General features: G+C 42.3%; 1 protein-coding gene across 1 annotated transcript in view; it reads right to left on the reverse strand.

The window, feature by feature from the left end:
- Positions 1-17,403, reverse strand: part of PLXND1 (plexin D1) — a 212,728-nt gene that overhangs the window by 1,169 nt on the left and 194,156 nt on the right. Inside the window, exons 32-37 of the mRNA XM_015425233.1 lie at positions 13,750-13,784; positions 12,671-12,775; positions 10,539-10,702; positions 8,157-8,304; positions 5,146-5,286; positions 4,574-4,648 (exon numbers count right to left, since the gene is read on the reverse strand). Coding sequence (XP_015280719.1) covers positions 4,574-4,648; positions 5,146-5,286; positions 8,157-8,304; positions 10,539-10,702; positions 12,671-12,775; positions 13,750-13,784 — 668 coding nt within the window. The remainder of the gene's footprint in view (positions 1-4,573; positions 4,649-5,145; positions 5,287-8,156; positions 8,305-10,538; positions 10,703-12,670; positions 12,776-13,749; positions 13,785-17,403) is intronic.

A 17,403-nucleotide genomic window follows, 5' to 3' on the forward strand; every position in this document is an offset into this window, starting at 1 on the left:
TTCTACACCTATTTTGGCCTATGGGAGAAAACTCATTGGGGCCAGTCCTGACTAGGGTTGCCAGCTCCAGGTAGAGAGATTCCTGGAGATTTTATGGTAGTCTATGGAAGCGAGGGTGTGGGAGGGGAGAAGCCTCAGCTGAACAGAATGCCATAGAGGCCACCCTCCCAGGCAGTTATTTTCTCTAGGGGGGGAGAGATCTGTTCCCTGGAGTTCAGTTGTGATACCTGGCGATCTTCAGGCTCCACTTGGAAGTTGGCTACCCTAGGCATAGCAGTCAGTGCTTCAGAGCAGGCTCTGCTAGACCCAGGTTCTTGCTGAGTGGGTTATTTTGGACCACTCAAAGACTTTCAGCCTAATCTACCTCACAGGGTTGTTGTGCAAGTCAAAAGGGGGAGAGGAGAATGATGCTTTGCTTTGGTCCCCACTGCAGAGAAAGACTACTTTTCCTCCTGGGAAACCATTGTTGCCAATCTCCAGGTGAGGGCTGGAGAGCACTCAGAATTACAATAGTTCTCCAGATGGCAAAGATCAGTTCCACTGGAGAAAATGGTGGACTCTGTGTCCTTATGCCCTGCTAAGATAGCTCCACTATGATAGCCAATGTGACTTAGCAGTCAGGGCTTCAGAGCACGGTAGAGGCTGCAGGGGTGTGTGAGGGGAGATGGAAAGCTGAAGAGTGAGAGGGAAATAAAGGTAGGCTGATGATTGGCTGGGAATGAGATAGGGTTGCCAACTGCAGGTGGGAAATTCCTGGAGATTTGAGGCATTGAGCCTGGAGAGGGTGAGGTTTCAGGAGGGGTGGGACCTTAGACAGGTACAAGGCCATAGACTCCACCCTCCAAACCAGACACTCCCTCCTGGGGAACCATTGCTGCCAATCTCCAGGTGAGGGCTGGAGATCACTCAGAATTACAAATGCTCTCCAGATGGCAGAGATCAGTTCCCCTGGAGAAAATGGTGGACTCTGTGTCATTATACCCTGCTGAGGTTGCCACAGCAAATCGACACTGAGTGCCGAAGGCTGGGGCACTCTCCCAGAGTCTCTTTCTAGAGCTCATTGTATTTATTTCCACAACGAGCCTTATTCCTAGTATATATATATATATTTTAAAAGATTACTGGTGAGAAATATGCAATTGTTTTGAGATCACTGCTATTTAATTTTTCCCCACTCAAGAATTTAAAACCACCCAGCTGTTTAAGCCCATCTATTTTCCCTCTGTCTTTTCATACACAAAACCACTGCAAACCCAAGTGCACAGCTTTAGTCCAGATGTCACACGAAGGCACAGTTTAATTAAATCAACTGTGGTTAGTGTAACTGTCTGAATGCAGGCCACACCTAACTATGGTTGCTTAGCATCTGTAAAACTAAGAACTGAATCTAGAATCTGAAATTTGTTTTTTTAACCACAGTAAATCTTAAGGTTTTGTGCAATGTGCGAATGCAAACATCCTGGTTTGGTCCAGGTTTAATCCTGGCTTGCTCCCCGATGATTCCTTCTACATGGACATTACTTGTTGAATACTGTATCAAGTACCATTCTGCTTTGCAATGAGATAATGTTACAAAATCATCACCCCAGAAGTCAGGATCATGGTTGAGCATCATATGAAGACTGAGCCAGCAATGTCTGTATGCTGTGCAATCTTTTACATTATAAGGAGACCCTTCCAATATGGAAACAACAGGTGTGGTGAGCCACTAATACTCTAAATTCACAAGTTGTTAAGTAGTTCATATGCATAGCTTAACAATGATGAGTTTTCATTGGCTATAAGCAACAACAAATTTGTTCTCAAGGAGGGCCCATGGTTCACTGGCAGACTATTTATGTTGTATGGACAAAGTCTCAGGTTTGATTCCTGCATTCTCTAGTTAAAAGGATCAAGTTGTAGGTAATGTGAAAGATGTCATGCTGAGACCCTGGAGAGCAGCTACCTGTCTGGTTGCATATTTAAGCTGTCTCTCAAACCCCACATCGTTGGTTTCAACATGTACCACAACTACTGGCTCCTCCTCAGTACTGTCTACCAGCCTATCTAGACCACATGTAATGTCCACTACCTTTGCACCAGGCAGGCAAGTCACCATGTGGTCAGTATGTGCGTTTACAACCCATCTATCTACATGCCTAAGGATCAAATCACCAACTACCAAGAACCACCCTCCCTCCCTGCCCAGGAATGGTTCCTTGGTGTGAAAAGATACCTGTTCACCAACTGCAGAAGGGGATCCCTTCTGAGGGAACATTCCTCCTTTCTTCAGCACCGTGCCCTGTTTCCCCTTGACCCTCATGCTCCCTGGCAATGGTGGGGCTGCCATTCTTGGAGTGGGACACATCTAAGAAGTCCCCGGGGGTCTTATCTGTGTGACTAATTGACTGTCCCTGCTTCTCCAGGTCAATCACCTTGGCCTTGAGTGTACAGACCTGTTCTCTGAGAACCAGAAGCTCCTTGCACTGAGCACACACCCATGACTTCGGTCCAGCTGGCAGATAGTCATCCGTGTTGCACTCATTGCAATACATTGACTAGCCCCAGCCCCTTGCTGGCATTCTATCTTCATAACTGCTATTTTTTAAAAATCCCCTTTTTATAAATTTCCTATTTATATAGATTTGATTGTGCTTACTCTTTATAGGGACGTGGAGAGACTAGTGCCCTGGCTTCCTTACCCTGCTGCTGAACTCACATGTCTGCTAAACTCTTCTGCTTATTCCTTCATACCAGATACTTTGTCACTGGAGCTGGGACACTTCAGCACTGGAGTGGGGCCTGCTACTTCACAGAGCTGGGGCCTGCTCATAGGAACCCTAAATAAATAGCTTGGGGGGAAAACTCCACCCCCCACTGGAGCCAATCACACTGATTGGGAGCTAACCAATAAAGGAGGATGAGTGAGTCAGCCTCTGGTTGATTATCAATAGGTAATGCCAAAAGGGAGCTGCTCCGACAAATGCTCCTCTCCTTCTTATGCTGCCTTTTACAGGTTTTCAGCCCCAGGTTGGGAAATTCCTGGAGATGTGGTGGTATAGCCTTGGGAGGACAAGTTTTGGGGAAGGAAGCAACCTTAGCATGGTATAATGCCACAGAGTCCACCCTCCAAAGCAGCCATTTTCTTCAGGGGAAAAGATTTCTGTTATCTGGATATCAGTTTCAATTCCAGGTGACCCCCACCTGGAGATTGGCAACACTAGTTCCCCTGGAGGAAATGGCTGCTTTGGGATGGAGTCTATGGCATTAGATCCTTCCAAGGTCCCTCCCCTTCTTAAACCCCACCTTCCCCAAGGTCCACACCCCAAATCTCTAGGAATTTCCTGACCTGGGGTTAGCAACCCTATTTCCTTCCCACCCAACAGCCAACCTATGTTTATCTGCCCTTCTGTCTTAAGCTCCCCCCCCCCCCCCGGAGACTCTACACAGGAATACTGTGGCCCAGTTGTGTGGTGCCAGCCCACTTGTATGGAAGGGAACCCTCAAGGGCTTGTAGGAGTGGGACATCATTTTCCCCTGTATCTGCCTACCCACACTATTTCCTTTTCCTCTCCTCCTGGCAATTCCCATATCCTCTGCCCTTTTCCCGCCTCATTCTCTCCTTATCGGCCATTCACCAGCCTATCTTTTATCTGCCTCCCATCTTCAGCTATATTTGTTATTTATTTACCTCATTTATACCCTGCCTGTCTCCACAGATTGCGGGGGGGGGGGGGGACCAACTTCCCTCTCCTTATTTTTATCCTCACAACAGCCCTGTATGGTAGGTCAGGCTAAAAGTGTCTGATTGGCCCAAAATCACCCAGTGAGCCTCCACAGCAAGATGGGGATTTGAACCTGGGTTTTTCAGACCATCCTCTGAAGTTCTGACAGCTATATCACACTGGTTTTCATAAGGTGTCTGCTACCAAACACTAGCAGATAGCCAGGCCTAATTGAGTCATGCAAGTCTGGTGGTTTCGAGGCACCAAGAGGTTGCTGCCAACCTTAGGTGGGACCTGGAAATCTCCCAGAATTACAACTGAACTTCAGACAACAGAGATCTGTCCCCCTGGATAAAATATCTGCTTTAGACTCTGACATTATATCTAACTGAGACCAGTCCCCTCCCCAAACCCTGCCCTCCTCACACTCTACCACAAAATCTCCAGGAACTTCCCAACCTGGAGCTGGCAACCCCAGCCAGGCCTGGCCATGATGAGACCTTTCTCAAAGGCCAAAACAGGCCTGAAAAGGGCCCTACCTTTTACTGATAGAACCATGTGTGGAATCTTTGGTTGCCTAGCAACAGCCACTGAGGGAGTCTGTTGCTTACAGTTACAGGTGCTCCTTTCATCATTTTTAATTGCCCCCTTGTTTTTAGTTTTTTTTAAAGATTTCATATTTTTCTGCAAAACTGGAGCCCTTTTCAGGTTTGTAGAAAGACCTGTCTTGCCTTGTTCACATCTCCAGTCAGTGGATTTAAATATCCTCATATTTTGCTATTAGTTTGTAGATATAAATACACGGTCACAAGAATCAGTACCTTATAGTGAGAACTGCCTCCACCTATCAAACACAGGAAGTGACTTACCTGGTTGCGGTATCTCTTGGCATATTTGTAAATTTCAGTCATGGCAACATTGGTGTTAAACTCATTCCGACATTTCTATAAAGGACAAAACAAACAGGATGAATACTAATCAACATATACAAAGGGTAATCTATTCTATTTGACAGAAATCAATTGCACTAAAATGGTACTTGAATTTGATTCACTGTAAGCTAACATCAGCATATTTGAACTCTGGTTCCCTTCTAACTTAGTTAATTAATATGTGGCATACATAACTTCCGAACAGTGAAAAACAAAAATGAATCTAATGAGACCTAGGTCAATCACTTGAATGATATATACTTGCTTTGGCTCATGTACGGATTAATTTGCTTCCCAAGGTTACTCAAAAAAATATCGGCTGACATCTTTTTCCTATGAAATTTACGGGATCTTTACGTACATTTGAAATAATTATTTTTATTTCTTGGATGTGACTAAAACTCTTTGCTCCCAGACTCCAGAATGTTGTGCTGTTCCTGGCACAGTATGTACAAAAAGGTATAGAAATATTCTGGTGTAGACCCACTATAGAAGAGCTGATTTCTTACCCTGGACTCCTCTGCTAGGTGTGCATTCATTTCTTGTTCACTAAGAGGTGGCATGTCATGAATCTGTTTATAATATCTCTGCACTATTTTTCGGTATTCAGGAATCTCCTTGGCATACAACAGTTTATTAGTAGGTGAATCCTAATGGGTAAAACACAGAGAGAATCAATCAATATTTCATTGATTGTAGAGGGTAATGATTGTTTCCTTTTCTATCAAGTTAGGTATGTAAATTAAGAAGCTGTATTTCCTTCTGCTTGAAAAATACAATTGCATCAACAGATCTAGCACTGAAAAGATGACTTTTAGTACTCCAGTAAGAGCTGGAAAATTGTAAGCACATACAAAAACTGAGTGACCACATCGGTTCCCATTTCCATTTCTCAGTCCAGCAGTGTTCCTCTTACCTACTGTGGATTAAGCAGGAAGACTAGCATGGAACAAAAGAGAGAAGATCCCTCTGGCTAAACTCACTAGAACACAACAGGTGACATTTAAATTAGGGGCTTTTTAATCCCAGCAAAAGAACAAGAATGGGCCTATGAAGACAGACATGCTGCGTGCACATGAAACTTTATTTTGATGCTAGTGATTTGTTTCTCCCACTTTGCTCAACACACGATGCCTTCTTTTATGCTATTGTATTTCTGAAAACATTTCCATCTGCTGTCTGACCTCAGCTGACCTACTGTAGCCTAATTTACAGTTTGACAATGAAAAATTGTAGGCACTTTGTAACAGATGGGGGGGAAAGTTGACAAAACCCCCCAAACACACAACTCTTACCTTTCATTACAACTTTACCCCCATATTAACCCTGGCAAAGCGATTCCCTGTGCTTCCGCTGAGGAGTGGAATGGCTCAACTGTGGTGAATCACATCACAGGTGACCTTTCCCTAACCTGCAGCTTTCTATCACACACACTGTATGTGTGTGCCAGCACTGGGAGAGATGTGATTTACAACACTCTAATAAAATGTATTTATGCTGGAAAGTTTCAGTGTCAACACCAAAATCAGGAGAGGCATAAAGAAGGACACACACAGTCACTTTCTATTTTAGAGATTGAACTTGAACCTGAATCAACATACAGGGAGGAAAAGCAGAAGCCTATGTATGAACAAGAGAAGAAGCTGGATGGGGCCTTGCTGAATAGTCTGTCCTTGATCTAGAAGACGTATGCACAGGTTTCCATAGCATAACTGCGTTCTTATCTTCCTTGACTGTACTGCCCAGTCCCCTAGACAACTACACTAGTTAACTGTGAGTATTTATAGTAATAAACTTTAGCTTTAACGGTGTTTTAGCCTTAAACCTTTACCTGGTTTACAGGAGATTACTTGAGTAAGCGATCTCCAGTTGAACCTGGCTGATATGGAGAAAGTGTTCCTTGCTGCATACCTTCTATGACAGAAAGTTTCCTTCTGAACCGTGCAAGAATTACTTGCATGAGTAAACCTGTTCAAATCTGTTTTGCCTCCACTGAAATTATTATTTCTTACTGAGGCCATTCCGGAGGCCTGAGAACAAGCCGTGGGAAGAAAAGTGAGAGAGCCCAGGACTCCTGAGCCCATTCCAGCATAGATGCTGTGAGCTACCACTTTTAAAATATAAGCCAAACGGTAAGGTCGTCTCTCTGCAGACGTTGGGTAAAATGTTTTGAATACTCAAAGCTCTATAACCTTAAAAAAAGAGATTTATTCAAAATGAGAGAAACAAAGCATAGTCCTCAACATGAAGAAAGAATGCAAAATGTTCCTGTTTGGTTGCAATTTAGAAAAAAAGTTGGAACAATGCCAAACAGGCCTTTGTTGTAGTTAACAGTTGTGGCATTAAAAGATTCATGTCATAAATCAGGATTAAGGTTCAAGGGGCCAGGAAATCTTCTGAACTCCGTTAGAACATTGCATAGTCAGCTGAGGAAGAAAGAAGAAGAGGACGGAGGATATATACCCCCCCCCACTGCCACTTTGAGGGAAGTAGAATAGGTGTGACAAATACTAATAATGAGATGATTCTCTCTGTTTATATTTGTAAAATAATTCAGCAGGTAGCAAGCGAAGAGGTGCTTGTGTCTTCAAAATGCACTGTATACTTTTTAAATGGTTCATACAATCAAGCAGGCATAAAACACCAATGCCCAAAACAGCATTTCACATGAAAAGGCCAATCTCAGAACAGCCTTACAAATGGTCACTCAAAAAAACCCAGAGACAGTATTTAATTCTGGAAGTTTAACAGCTTGGCAGGAGCCTGGAGGTGGCCATTCAGTTATAACAGAATGTCGCCATCTTGTAATAACATCATGTGCTGTGTAACTACGGTTTTATACTTAAACTTATTTTAATGTTGTTTATGTTGGAGTTTTAATGTATATTTATACCTATGTTGTGAGCCGCCCTGAGCCCACCATGGCGAGGAGGGCAGCATATAAATCTAATAAATAAATAAATAAATAAATAAATTCAACAGAGTGGAAATAATTTTAAATCAGCATTTCAACCTGGTATCACTCCTTTAATGTTTTCTAACTAGAATCTGATGAAGTGACCCTTGAAATAGAAACAAAAGAAAATTGAAATAAATTAAAGACTTCATGCTGAAAATAAGCTCTCTCACAGAGCTATTCTGGTAAAATTGTAAAATGAGTTATACACCTTTTGTATATAAAAACATTTGGAAGATCATTCCTTTAGCTGATCTGTTAGGCTGTTTATTAGGGATTCATGCCAAGAGTTCAGCACCATCCATTCCCTCTAAAATGGTGGGGGGGCTCTACTGTATAGTACTGATTTCATCTGGCAAAGCTACATTTAATACTAATCAAGTGGGAAAAACTATGTATCCATCCTTAAAATCACAGTCTTTCAACATTTTGCCCAGTTTTTTTTGTTAGCCTGCAATTGTAAATAGTTCCCATTGTGTGTCTGGCTAAACTGATACCAGTTGCAAAACTAATAAAGACATTTTGTGAGGGACAGAAACATAAAAATGATTGGTAATTATATACCTTGCCCAACTGCAGATCAGAGATGGAGCAGGCATCGATAAACGCCTGGGCTATTACAGAGAGACAAGCATCTATGTGATCAGTTTTGTCGATGTCAAAGACAAACTGTGGGTTTTTCAGAATGTTGACCCAAAACCTCAGAGGTAGGCTGCAGGGGTAAACACAAAGCAGGGGTGATTATTACAATTATCTGTCTCTCAATTATAGGGTGTTGAAAATAGTAAAACATAAACAAAATGGCATTTTAAAAAGGAAGAGGGAAAACAATGTAACTGAAAAGTGCTTCAGCCATCATTTGGGCTGTGACACATTTCACAGATGTGTTTGTCACACCTCTTGTTTCTCTTTCCCATTCTCTCATACATAGTCCCATTCATAATACTCATGCACCCCACTCACATGCCACAGTTTCAGGCACAAGCCCAAATATTTCAATGGGTTTAGTAGGTTGTAACTCTGTTTAGGACAGTACTGTTTGTCTATGTGATAGTGCTGTCTGATCCCCTTTCTGCGCATCTTCCAACCTATAGCTCCATCTAGAACTTAGGCCAAGTGCATGGAATTCTGGAATGCTGATAAACATTACAGTTAACGAAGGCTCACTTAAATATACTAAAGCCAGAACACTTATACTCAATAACTGCAGAAATCTCAAAGACTGTACCTCAGAATTTTGTGGTTGTTGAGTGTATTTAATTTTGGGAGCACATAGGCCAAACCATTACTTTTCTGCAAATCTATGTTTCTCTCTCTCTCTCTCACCATAGCAAGTGCCTTAGCTGAATATATAAAGCTGGTACTGATTTTACAAAATCTGGAATAGGTATGCCTTTTTTACCTTGAGATGCATGTGCGTTTCATGAGGCAAATTACAGCAAATTACAGCACAATACTGACTCATGGGTAGGAACAGGCTCATACAAAATTTCACGTTTCCAGTTATAACATCTGTTACATATGTGTTTCTTTTGGGGGGTATTTTTTGTATTTTTTAAAATATGTGCGTGTGTCTGTGTGTGTGCACCTGGAAGTCATGGCAACCTCTGGTGACTGACCTCTACTGGGGGCCTGGAGGATATTCAGAGAGGTGGCTGAATAAAGCCTGCCCTGCCTTCGCATTTCAAGGAGGTTATCCCATTCAAGTACTTGCCAAAGTCGACCCTCCTTAGCTTCCGAGATCTGAGCTATCCAGGTCAGGGCTATATGTGTTTCTTATTTAATCTACTCATGTAGTTTTATTTACCTAAAATAGTTATTTAAAGTATTTGTAAGCTCACTTTTCTTCTAATATATTGAGACCCAAGGTGGGTAACAATGATGTTCTGTTCTTGGAGTCTCACCACAGTGAGGCCTTTAGAACACATCATCTTTATTTCTTACCTACAGAATCTAATTGGTCAACAACTGCAGGATCTGAATGCAACCGGGTGAGGGACTGATAGGATTGTTCCTTTGAGATAGCTTTTGAAGGGCTCCTTTGTTCTCTCTTCCTGGATTCTAACTATTCTGTCTTTTTGCCAGCACAGATATTTATCTGCTTGAAGTTATATTAGAGTTGGCAAAGGTGTCTGACTGGCTGCCTGGAAAATGATGTGCCATGAAATGACTACAGCACAAAGAACAGCAGCCCAAGTTTCTATGTATACATCTCCTTTTACCCACAGAGGCTGCCAGAGTTCATTAATCTCTTGGCTTTCAAACCAGAACTGCCATCACATCTGACCCCTGTGAGTGCTAATGTGAGCAGCTATTTGTTTAGGACATATCAACAATAACCGACAGGAAAAAAATGATTACTGTCAAACTGGACCAGGCAACCAACTGTCTCTGCTTCTCACCTTTAATAAGCCTGTCTACACTTGTCAAGCAGGAAAAAAAATCTATAGATCTGGATGTATTTTCTCAAATGTTCATGCTAACCTACAGCTATTTGAATATTTGCTGACACCCAACTTACTTTTATTTTTTGCAAGTTGGAGCTAGAATGGTTGTTTTTTCTGTGACAACTTAAAAGGCATCTCTTTAATAATCTCTGAGCAGCACACAGTTTCCCCTACTGAACAGTTCCCGAAGCTATTTCTGCCCCCCCCTCCTCCTCACCAATTTGCAGTACATACATTTTCCTGAGAAACTCCCATTAGAATTAGTGTCACTTGCTCAGGAGCACATTCAGAATTACTATCAGATTCTTCTTTCCCCGCCCATGAGCTGTTTTTGCATCTCCACCTTTGTACATTAAAACTGATGATAGCTGCTCTCAACTTAACATGATTATCCTTGTCCCACACCCTTAATCCTCCAATTCTTTTTACATATTTCTAGAGTCTCAGGTCTTTAACAGTATAATTTGTGAAAGTTTAAAAAGGATATTATTTCCCCAACCTATTGGTTTTCCAAATGTGCAAGGTGTCTGGATCAGAGATCCCCCGTTTCTCTGATTGTTCTTCCAGGAAATCAAAGAAATACTTGATAGCCACGGGTGGTTTGTCCTCTCGGATACTTAGAATGGCTTTGAACAAATCATCCAGGAATTTCTGAAGTGTGCCCTGATGAACAAGAACATTCAAAATTGGTCTAAGAAAGCAGAATATATAGTGGTCTAAGGCATTAAGAGATTACTGTTTCCCCTCCCCCCAACACAGTTGAAGAAAGCTCACTGGAAAATGGCTGAGTGAAGGGGATATCAAAACAGATCTGATAGGAGAGAATGGGTTAATTCTCGGCATAGTAATATAATTCACTTAGTTTGCATTTAATCTCTTTTGGCACTGAGACTCTCCTTCTCTGTTGCTGGAATCCAAAAGCACATCTGTGATTATTCTGTGTGGTAAACAGTGAGAAAAGCTACAGACCCCTGGCAACTCTTATGATCTCTGCTCCAATTATGAATTACAAAGCAATGGAATTACAGACTGGCTTAAAGCCAAGCCCTGTGTCCAAGTTTGTTAAGAGCAATAATACTGATGCTTTAAGTGGGTCTTAAATCTCAATCCAGGCTGAACTCTTCTGTCCCACTGAGCCAGAGAATCCCACACTTTGCAGGGCTGATGCTGTACTAGATTTCTGAGGTTGAGCTCCAATGACGTCAGCATTGTTCTCCATCACTGTTAAGTGCAGGACATACCTTCACTACAGACAGAACCACATTTCCTAAAGAATACTGATGCCATTTAGGCAACAATGCAAAAAGTAGAATTTCTTGACATACAAGTGTCTGAAAGGTCCTCCCCCTCCATTATATCTAATTATATTTTTTGAAACACATACCAAGCTAGGACACACATATTAATTTGTCAGTACACTGGGGGGCGGGGGGGCGGGGAGAATGCATGTTATATAACAAGTCATGTACCAAAAGTGTAACAGCTGCTCCCAATAGGCAGCTATGATTTGGGAGGGGATGACTTGGAAAAGGGAGGTGGGGCAGTAGACAACCCTTTCCCCCTGCAACTCTCTTCCCAATGCTTCTCCAAACCCTACAGAGCATCAGATTAGGCCCTAGAAACCCTTGAGGAAAAGCGGCTTCAGGAGGATGTATTTGTAGGGAGGAAGTGGCAGGCAATGTGAGAGTTAAACATCCTCTTCCCTCCTTTCCCAGTTCCTGTTACCCCCCCCTACCAAATGCACTAGCCAACAAAAGTGGCCATGAGCATGAGGGATTTATTGCACACAGTTTTAATTTAATTATATGAAGTTTTCCAGCCAAGGACCTCAAAGTGGTTACAATAAAAACATCACAAAACAATTCTTAAAAACAAGGTACAAAATACAAAAAGTCCAGAAAAAGCAGCCTTGGCCCATAATATGTAGTTCCAGCCTGAGTCCCTGAAGGATAAATATCAACTCAAAATCTTTCCCAGTTTACAAAACCTTTTGTGCCTCGTCACCTAAAAGGGATCGTTATTTGTTCCAGGTGAGTGCCCATTCTGAAAGCACAAAAGCACACAAAAATTCCAACATGGACAGTCTCTTTAATGTGAATTATTACACAGATGTGGCCAAACCCCTCCCTGTAAATATTCCCTGTGAAAGCAGCCTAATAAATTCCTACACAGCAGTAAAATCACACAGACTTCAATGAGCCTGCTTCCAAGTAGGTATGGACAGGACCAATGTTCCCTCTAAGCTGTGGAGTCCTGTGAGCAAAAATTCTACTTTGTGAGCTACCAGCATTAAAGTTGTGAGCGGGCAGGTGATTTGGCTACTGCATACATTAGTTTGCTCTGGACTGGATAATAATCCTCCCTGAGCTAAGAGAACAATGTGTGAGCCGGAGGCTAAAAAATTGTGAGCTAGCTCACACCAACTCAGCTTAGAGGGAACACTGGACAGGACTGCATCCTAAAGTTGCTCCCAAGTAAGTGTCTCCCTGGTTCAACACACTAACCGGTGTGACACGCTGTCTCTCCTCTGGGATTTGATAACGAGACAGCTGCAAAATGGGTTGATTCCTGCCACTGTTGCTAGAAGACAGTTGCTGCTCTTCCCACCCATGGGGCCAGAATGTCTCTTACCTTTGTGGAGAGCAATCTGGTCAGGTAGATTTCAGGAAGGACTTTTTTCCTATGACTCTGCCGATGAGATTTCTTATTTTCATTCAGTTCATCCGTGGGAAGAACCTAATGGGGGGCGACCAGGATTATATATGGTTGAAAATTAACTTTTTAAAGCTGACAACAAAGCATTTGTGTTACAAAAGATAATAAAAGAGAGGGGAGAAAGAATGATACTCCATGCTGTAAACCAGACCATTTAGATTATGAACACTGAAACAATATTAAAAATAAATTGCACTATTTGCCAGCTGTGATGCTTGATTCCTTTCCCCCCCTTTAATGAGCAAATATGTTTGCTCTACATTCAATTTATAAAGAACTCAGCTGTCTGAAACATCAGCAGACACAATACTCTTTTCCCTTCTGGTAATTGGCAATCATTATAAAGGTAAAGTATGTTAGAAAGATATATGCAAGACTGTGATCAAGACAAAAAAAATGGAGTTTCCCCCTTCACCCTGCCAAACAGAATGTGTTCAATTATTATCTTATTATGCAAACAATGCAGAGACCGCACGGGTCTCAATCGCCCTACCCCTTTCTCCTTAGTGGGTCTGACTGTTGGCCAACAAGCTGGCCAGTTGACAAATGTATCAGTCTGCATACGCTGTACATATGGAAAGCATTCCAAGGTTTGCCTTTGATGATAAACTATGTTCAGCATTACTGCCCTTTGGTTGTACATTGCTAAACTGCTGTAAGGTGGGGGAGGACAGCAGCGGCTTGTTTCCTAACAAAACTCCTTGACAACTTTCATTGGACTGGGTCAGCCTGCCTCCCACCCACCAAAGCATTCTGGTGAAACAATTATTTCTACAGCCTTGTTTAAGTGTTGTGATAGGCGCATACATTGATGGAGTTTATTTAATTAGCATGTGCCACGTCAATCACACGCTTTCTTGATGTATGGGTCCAATTCCCAAATAAAGGGGAGCCAGAGGAGTGAAGAAGAAAATGAGCCCCTAAGGAGAATATGCTTGGCCCACCCACAGGGGAAGAGTCATTATCCCCAACTGCTTTTGGAATAAGATACTCACCAAATGAAAGTATTTTTCAGTGTCCAAATCTTTCACTGAAGGAGAAAAAAAAAAGATTTGAGAAAATGAAGAAACGGACTCAGTTTGCTATTTAGAAAGAATGTTCGGATAATTCTGCTGTTCCTAAGGATACTGTGTCGGATGCAGCGCAAAATTTCTGCTTGCTTTAGATCTCTTATGAAAGTGGAAATGCAAGAAAAAGACCGGGGTAGCCGCATGCATTAAGTCAAACTTATTAAGAACATAAGAGACGCCAATGTTGGATCAGGCCAAAGGCCCATCCAGTCCAACACTCTGTGACACACAGTGGCCAGAAATACCAGTGCCATCAGGAGGTCCACCAGTGGGGCCAGGACATTAGAAGCCCTCCCACTGTTGACCCCCCCACGCACCAAGAAGACAGAGCATCACTTGCCCCAGAGTCCCTATCTATACCTTGTGGCTAATAGCCACTGATGGACCTCTGCTCCATATGTTTATCTAATTCCCTTTTGAAGCCGTCCATGCTTGTAGCCGCCACCACCTCTTGTGGTAGTGAATTCCATGTGTTAATCATTCTTTGGGTGAAGAAGTCCTTCCTTTTATCCGTTCTAGCCCGACCGCTCAGCAATTTCATGGAGTGCCCACGAGTTCTTGTATTGTGAGAAAGGGAGAAAAGTACCTCTTTCTCTACCTGCTCTATCCCATGCATACTCTTATAAACCTCGATCATGTCACCCCTCAGTCGTCGTTTCTCCAAGCTAAAGAGCCATAAGCGCTTTAACCATTCCTCATAGGGAAAGTGTTCCAACCCTTTTATCATTCGAGTTGCCCTTTTCTGCACTTTTTCCAAAGCTATAATATCCTTTTTAAGGTGTGGTGACTAGAACTGCACACAGTATTCCAAATGAGGTCGCACCATTGATTTATATAGGGGCATTATGATATTGGCTGATCTGTTTGAAATACCCTTCCTAATAATCCCCAGCATAGCATTGGCCTTCTTTATTGCAGTCACACACTGTCTTGACATTTTCAGTGAGTTATCCACTACAACTCCAAGATCTCTCTCTTGATCAGTCTCTGCCAGTTCAGACCCCATCAATGTGTATTTATATTTGGGATTTTTGGCTCCAATGTGCATCACCTTGCACTTGGCCACATTGAACCCCATTTGCCATGTTGATGCCCACTTGCCCATCCTTGACAGATCCCTTATTGTATCCCAGGTTGTGTTTCTGTTTGCTTATGATCTTCTGAAACCAATTTCTGGGCACTATCATATATATTGGTGATAGGTGTTGCACATGACCTTATGCAAGTGGAACTGCGCTAAGTCTATGTTTCTGCTTGCACATTGCTGAATCCAACCCAATGAGTAGTAATAACACATAGTATAATTACTGTGCATGGAACACAAGTAACATTAGCTAATGAAACGTTCACTAACTCAGATGATCTCTCCATGGTTTCTGATAGTGAAATTTGTGTCTTGTAATTGGAGAACCTGAGGCAGGTTTAACTGAGATGGGAATGTAGAAATTGGCTTCCAGTGTTCTGTTCTCCAATGGTGAGATTACAGACTAGCTGTGTGTGGCCTTGGCTGCTCTTCATTGCTGAACATTTGTCAGCTCCTTGGAAACTGCATGAACAGAACTTTGGGGAGAATCAGATCTGATTAACTGGAAAAGAAGGGATTACAGATCCCAGATTCCTCACCATCTACTTAGTGACATTTATCTGGCGGCAGGTAAAACTGCTGCATCTATGTGTAGCCTCTTTTTTTCCATTGCATTAGCCTTCAGGGGTAGGAATACAATAAGAAAATGCATGTAATGTGAAAAGTAGAATCTAGGACTATTCTACCACCACTGCCCCATCAACACACACAAAGGAAGGCTGGGCTTATTCATTTCACTCAGGATTCCTACAGCAAAGGACCGATGAAATATGCGGCCAGTCAGATGTGATGCACTCCATTTATACGTTCAGGCACTGGTGGGGTTGCAGTACAATTAGCCAAAATAACACTGAATACTGCAATATTGTGCAAACAAAACATTGATTATTCAAGTATAAATGATTACAAAATTACAAGATTACAATAATCCTATGATATCATTAACAGATGACTAAATTCTCCGGAGTCGGTTTTCGTTTCATTAGAACAACTTCTGACATCCAACTACATAAAGATGTGTCTCCATAGGATCAGTCCCATTCCAAATGGATTCAACGATTCACAGAAGAGCAAATTGTGGGCTAGTCAATTTGCAGGCTAGTCAATTTGCACTATGGTTTGAGGAATACAAGGAATGAATGTTATGCTCTTCTGTGAATTGTTGAATCCATTTGGAATGGGATTGATCCTATGGAGACACATCTTTATGTAGTTGGATGTCAGAAGAAGTTCTAACGAAACGAAAACCAACTCCGGAGAATTTCGTCATCTGTTAATGATATCATAGGAATTATTATTGTAATCTTGTAATTTTGTAATCATTTATACTTGAATAATCAATGTTATTTGTTTGCACAATACTGCAGTATTCAGTGTTATTTTAGCACTCCATTTATACTGCAGATGCTTAATTAAGGATGGTTGCTCGTAACAGACACAAAAAAGGACAAGCATTTATTAGAGAGGAAAATGAAATAGGCTTATCTTGTATCTAGTATAGAGATGTGAAGGTCCATAAAAAGCTGGAAACATTTGGAAAATTCCAAGAGGAATGAGGACAGGAAGTACAAGCCAGGCATGGAAATGCATCATAGTGAGGAACAAGTCAAGGTCCAGAGTCACAGAGGAATCCTCTCCACCAGTGAAGGACCTTGCCTCACCATCCTACAGCTCCTCTCACCATGCATGCAGAGAGGCCAGTGACATAGCACTACTGCCCTCTACACAAACTCACTAGCAGTCCTTCCAAAGAAGAAGAAGAAGAAATTGGATTTATACCCTGCCCTTCACTAACCAAAGGAGTCTCAGAGTGGTTTACAATCTCCTTTCCCTTCTCCTCCCCACAACAGACACTCTGTGAGGTAGGTGGGGCTGAGAGAGCTATTTCAAGAGCTGGTCTTTTCAGAACAGGTCTGAGAGAACTGTGACTGAGCCAAGGTCATGCCAGCAGCTATATGTGGAAGAGCAGTGAATCAAACCTGGTTCTCCCAGATTAGAGTCCGTGCTCCTAACTACTACACCAAACTGTCAAAAAGCAGCAAAAAGAAATATGGCAACTCTACAGGGGCTCATGACCCGGCAGGTGGGGCTTCATGACCTACCTGAAGATCCAGACTAAGGGTGTGCGCTTGGTATATACCGAGCCAAATAAATGTCTGAAAAATACCTTATCAGTATTTTTCAGGGATTTATTCAGACGAATCAGATTTTCTAATCTGATTTGGCTACTGATCTAGCTGAGCCAGAATAAAAGCTGATATTATTCGGCTTCTATTTGGGCTCAGCCGAAGTGGCACGAGTTCACCCATCTTTAAATGGCTTTTGTAAAGCCAAGCCACATGCATGCCTTCCCTCTCCTCCCCTCCCTGAGTTGCACCATGGCAGGGGCATGCATCACCAAGTAAAGGCATTTAAAGCCTTCCCTTCCCTCACTGAGGTGTGCCGCCACCATAGCACAACTTGAGGAGGGAATGTATTTGAAGTTTAAATACCTT

This window comes from Gekko japonicus, unplaced genomic scaffold (assembly GCF_001447785.1).
Source record: "Gekko japonicus isolate JY-2015 unplaced genomic scaffold, Gekko_japonicus_V1.1 scaffold2, whole genome shotgun sequence".
NCBI lineage: Eukaryota > Metazoa > Chordata > Lepidosauria > Squamata > Gekkonidae > Gekko > Gekko japonicus.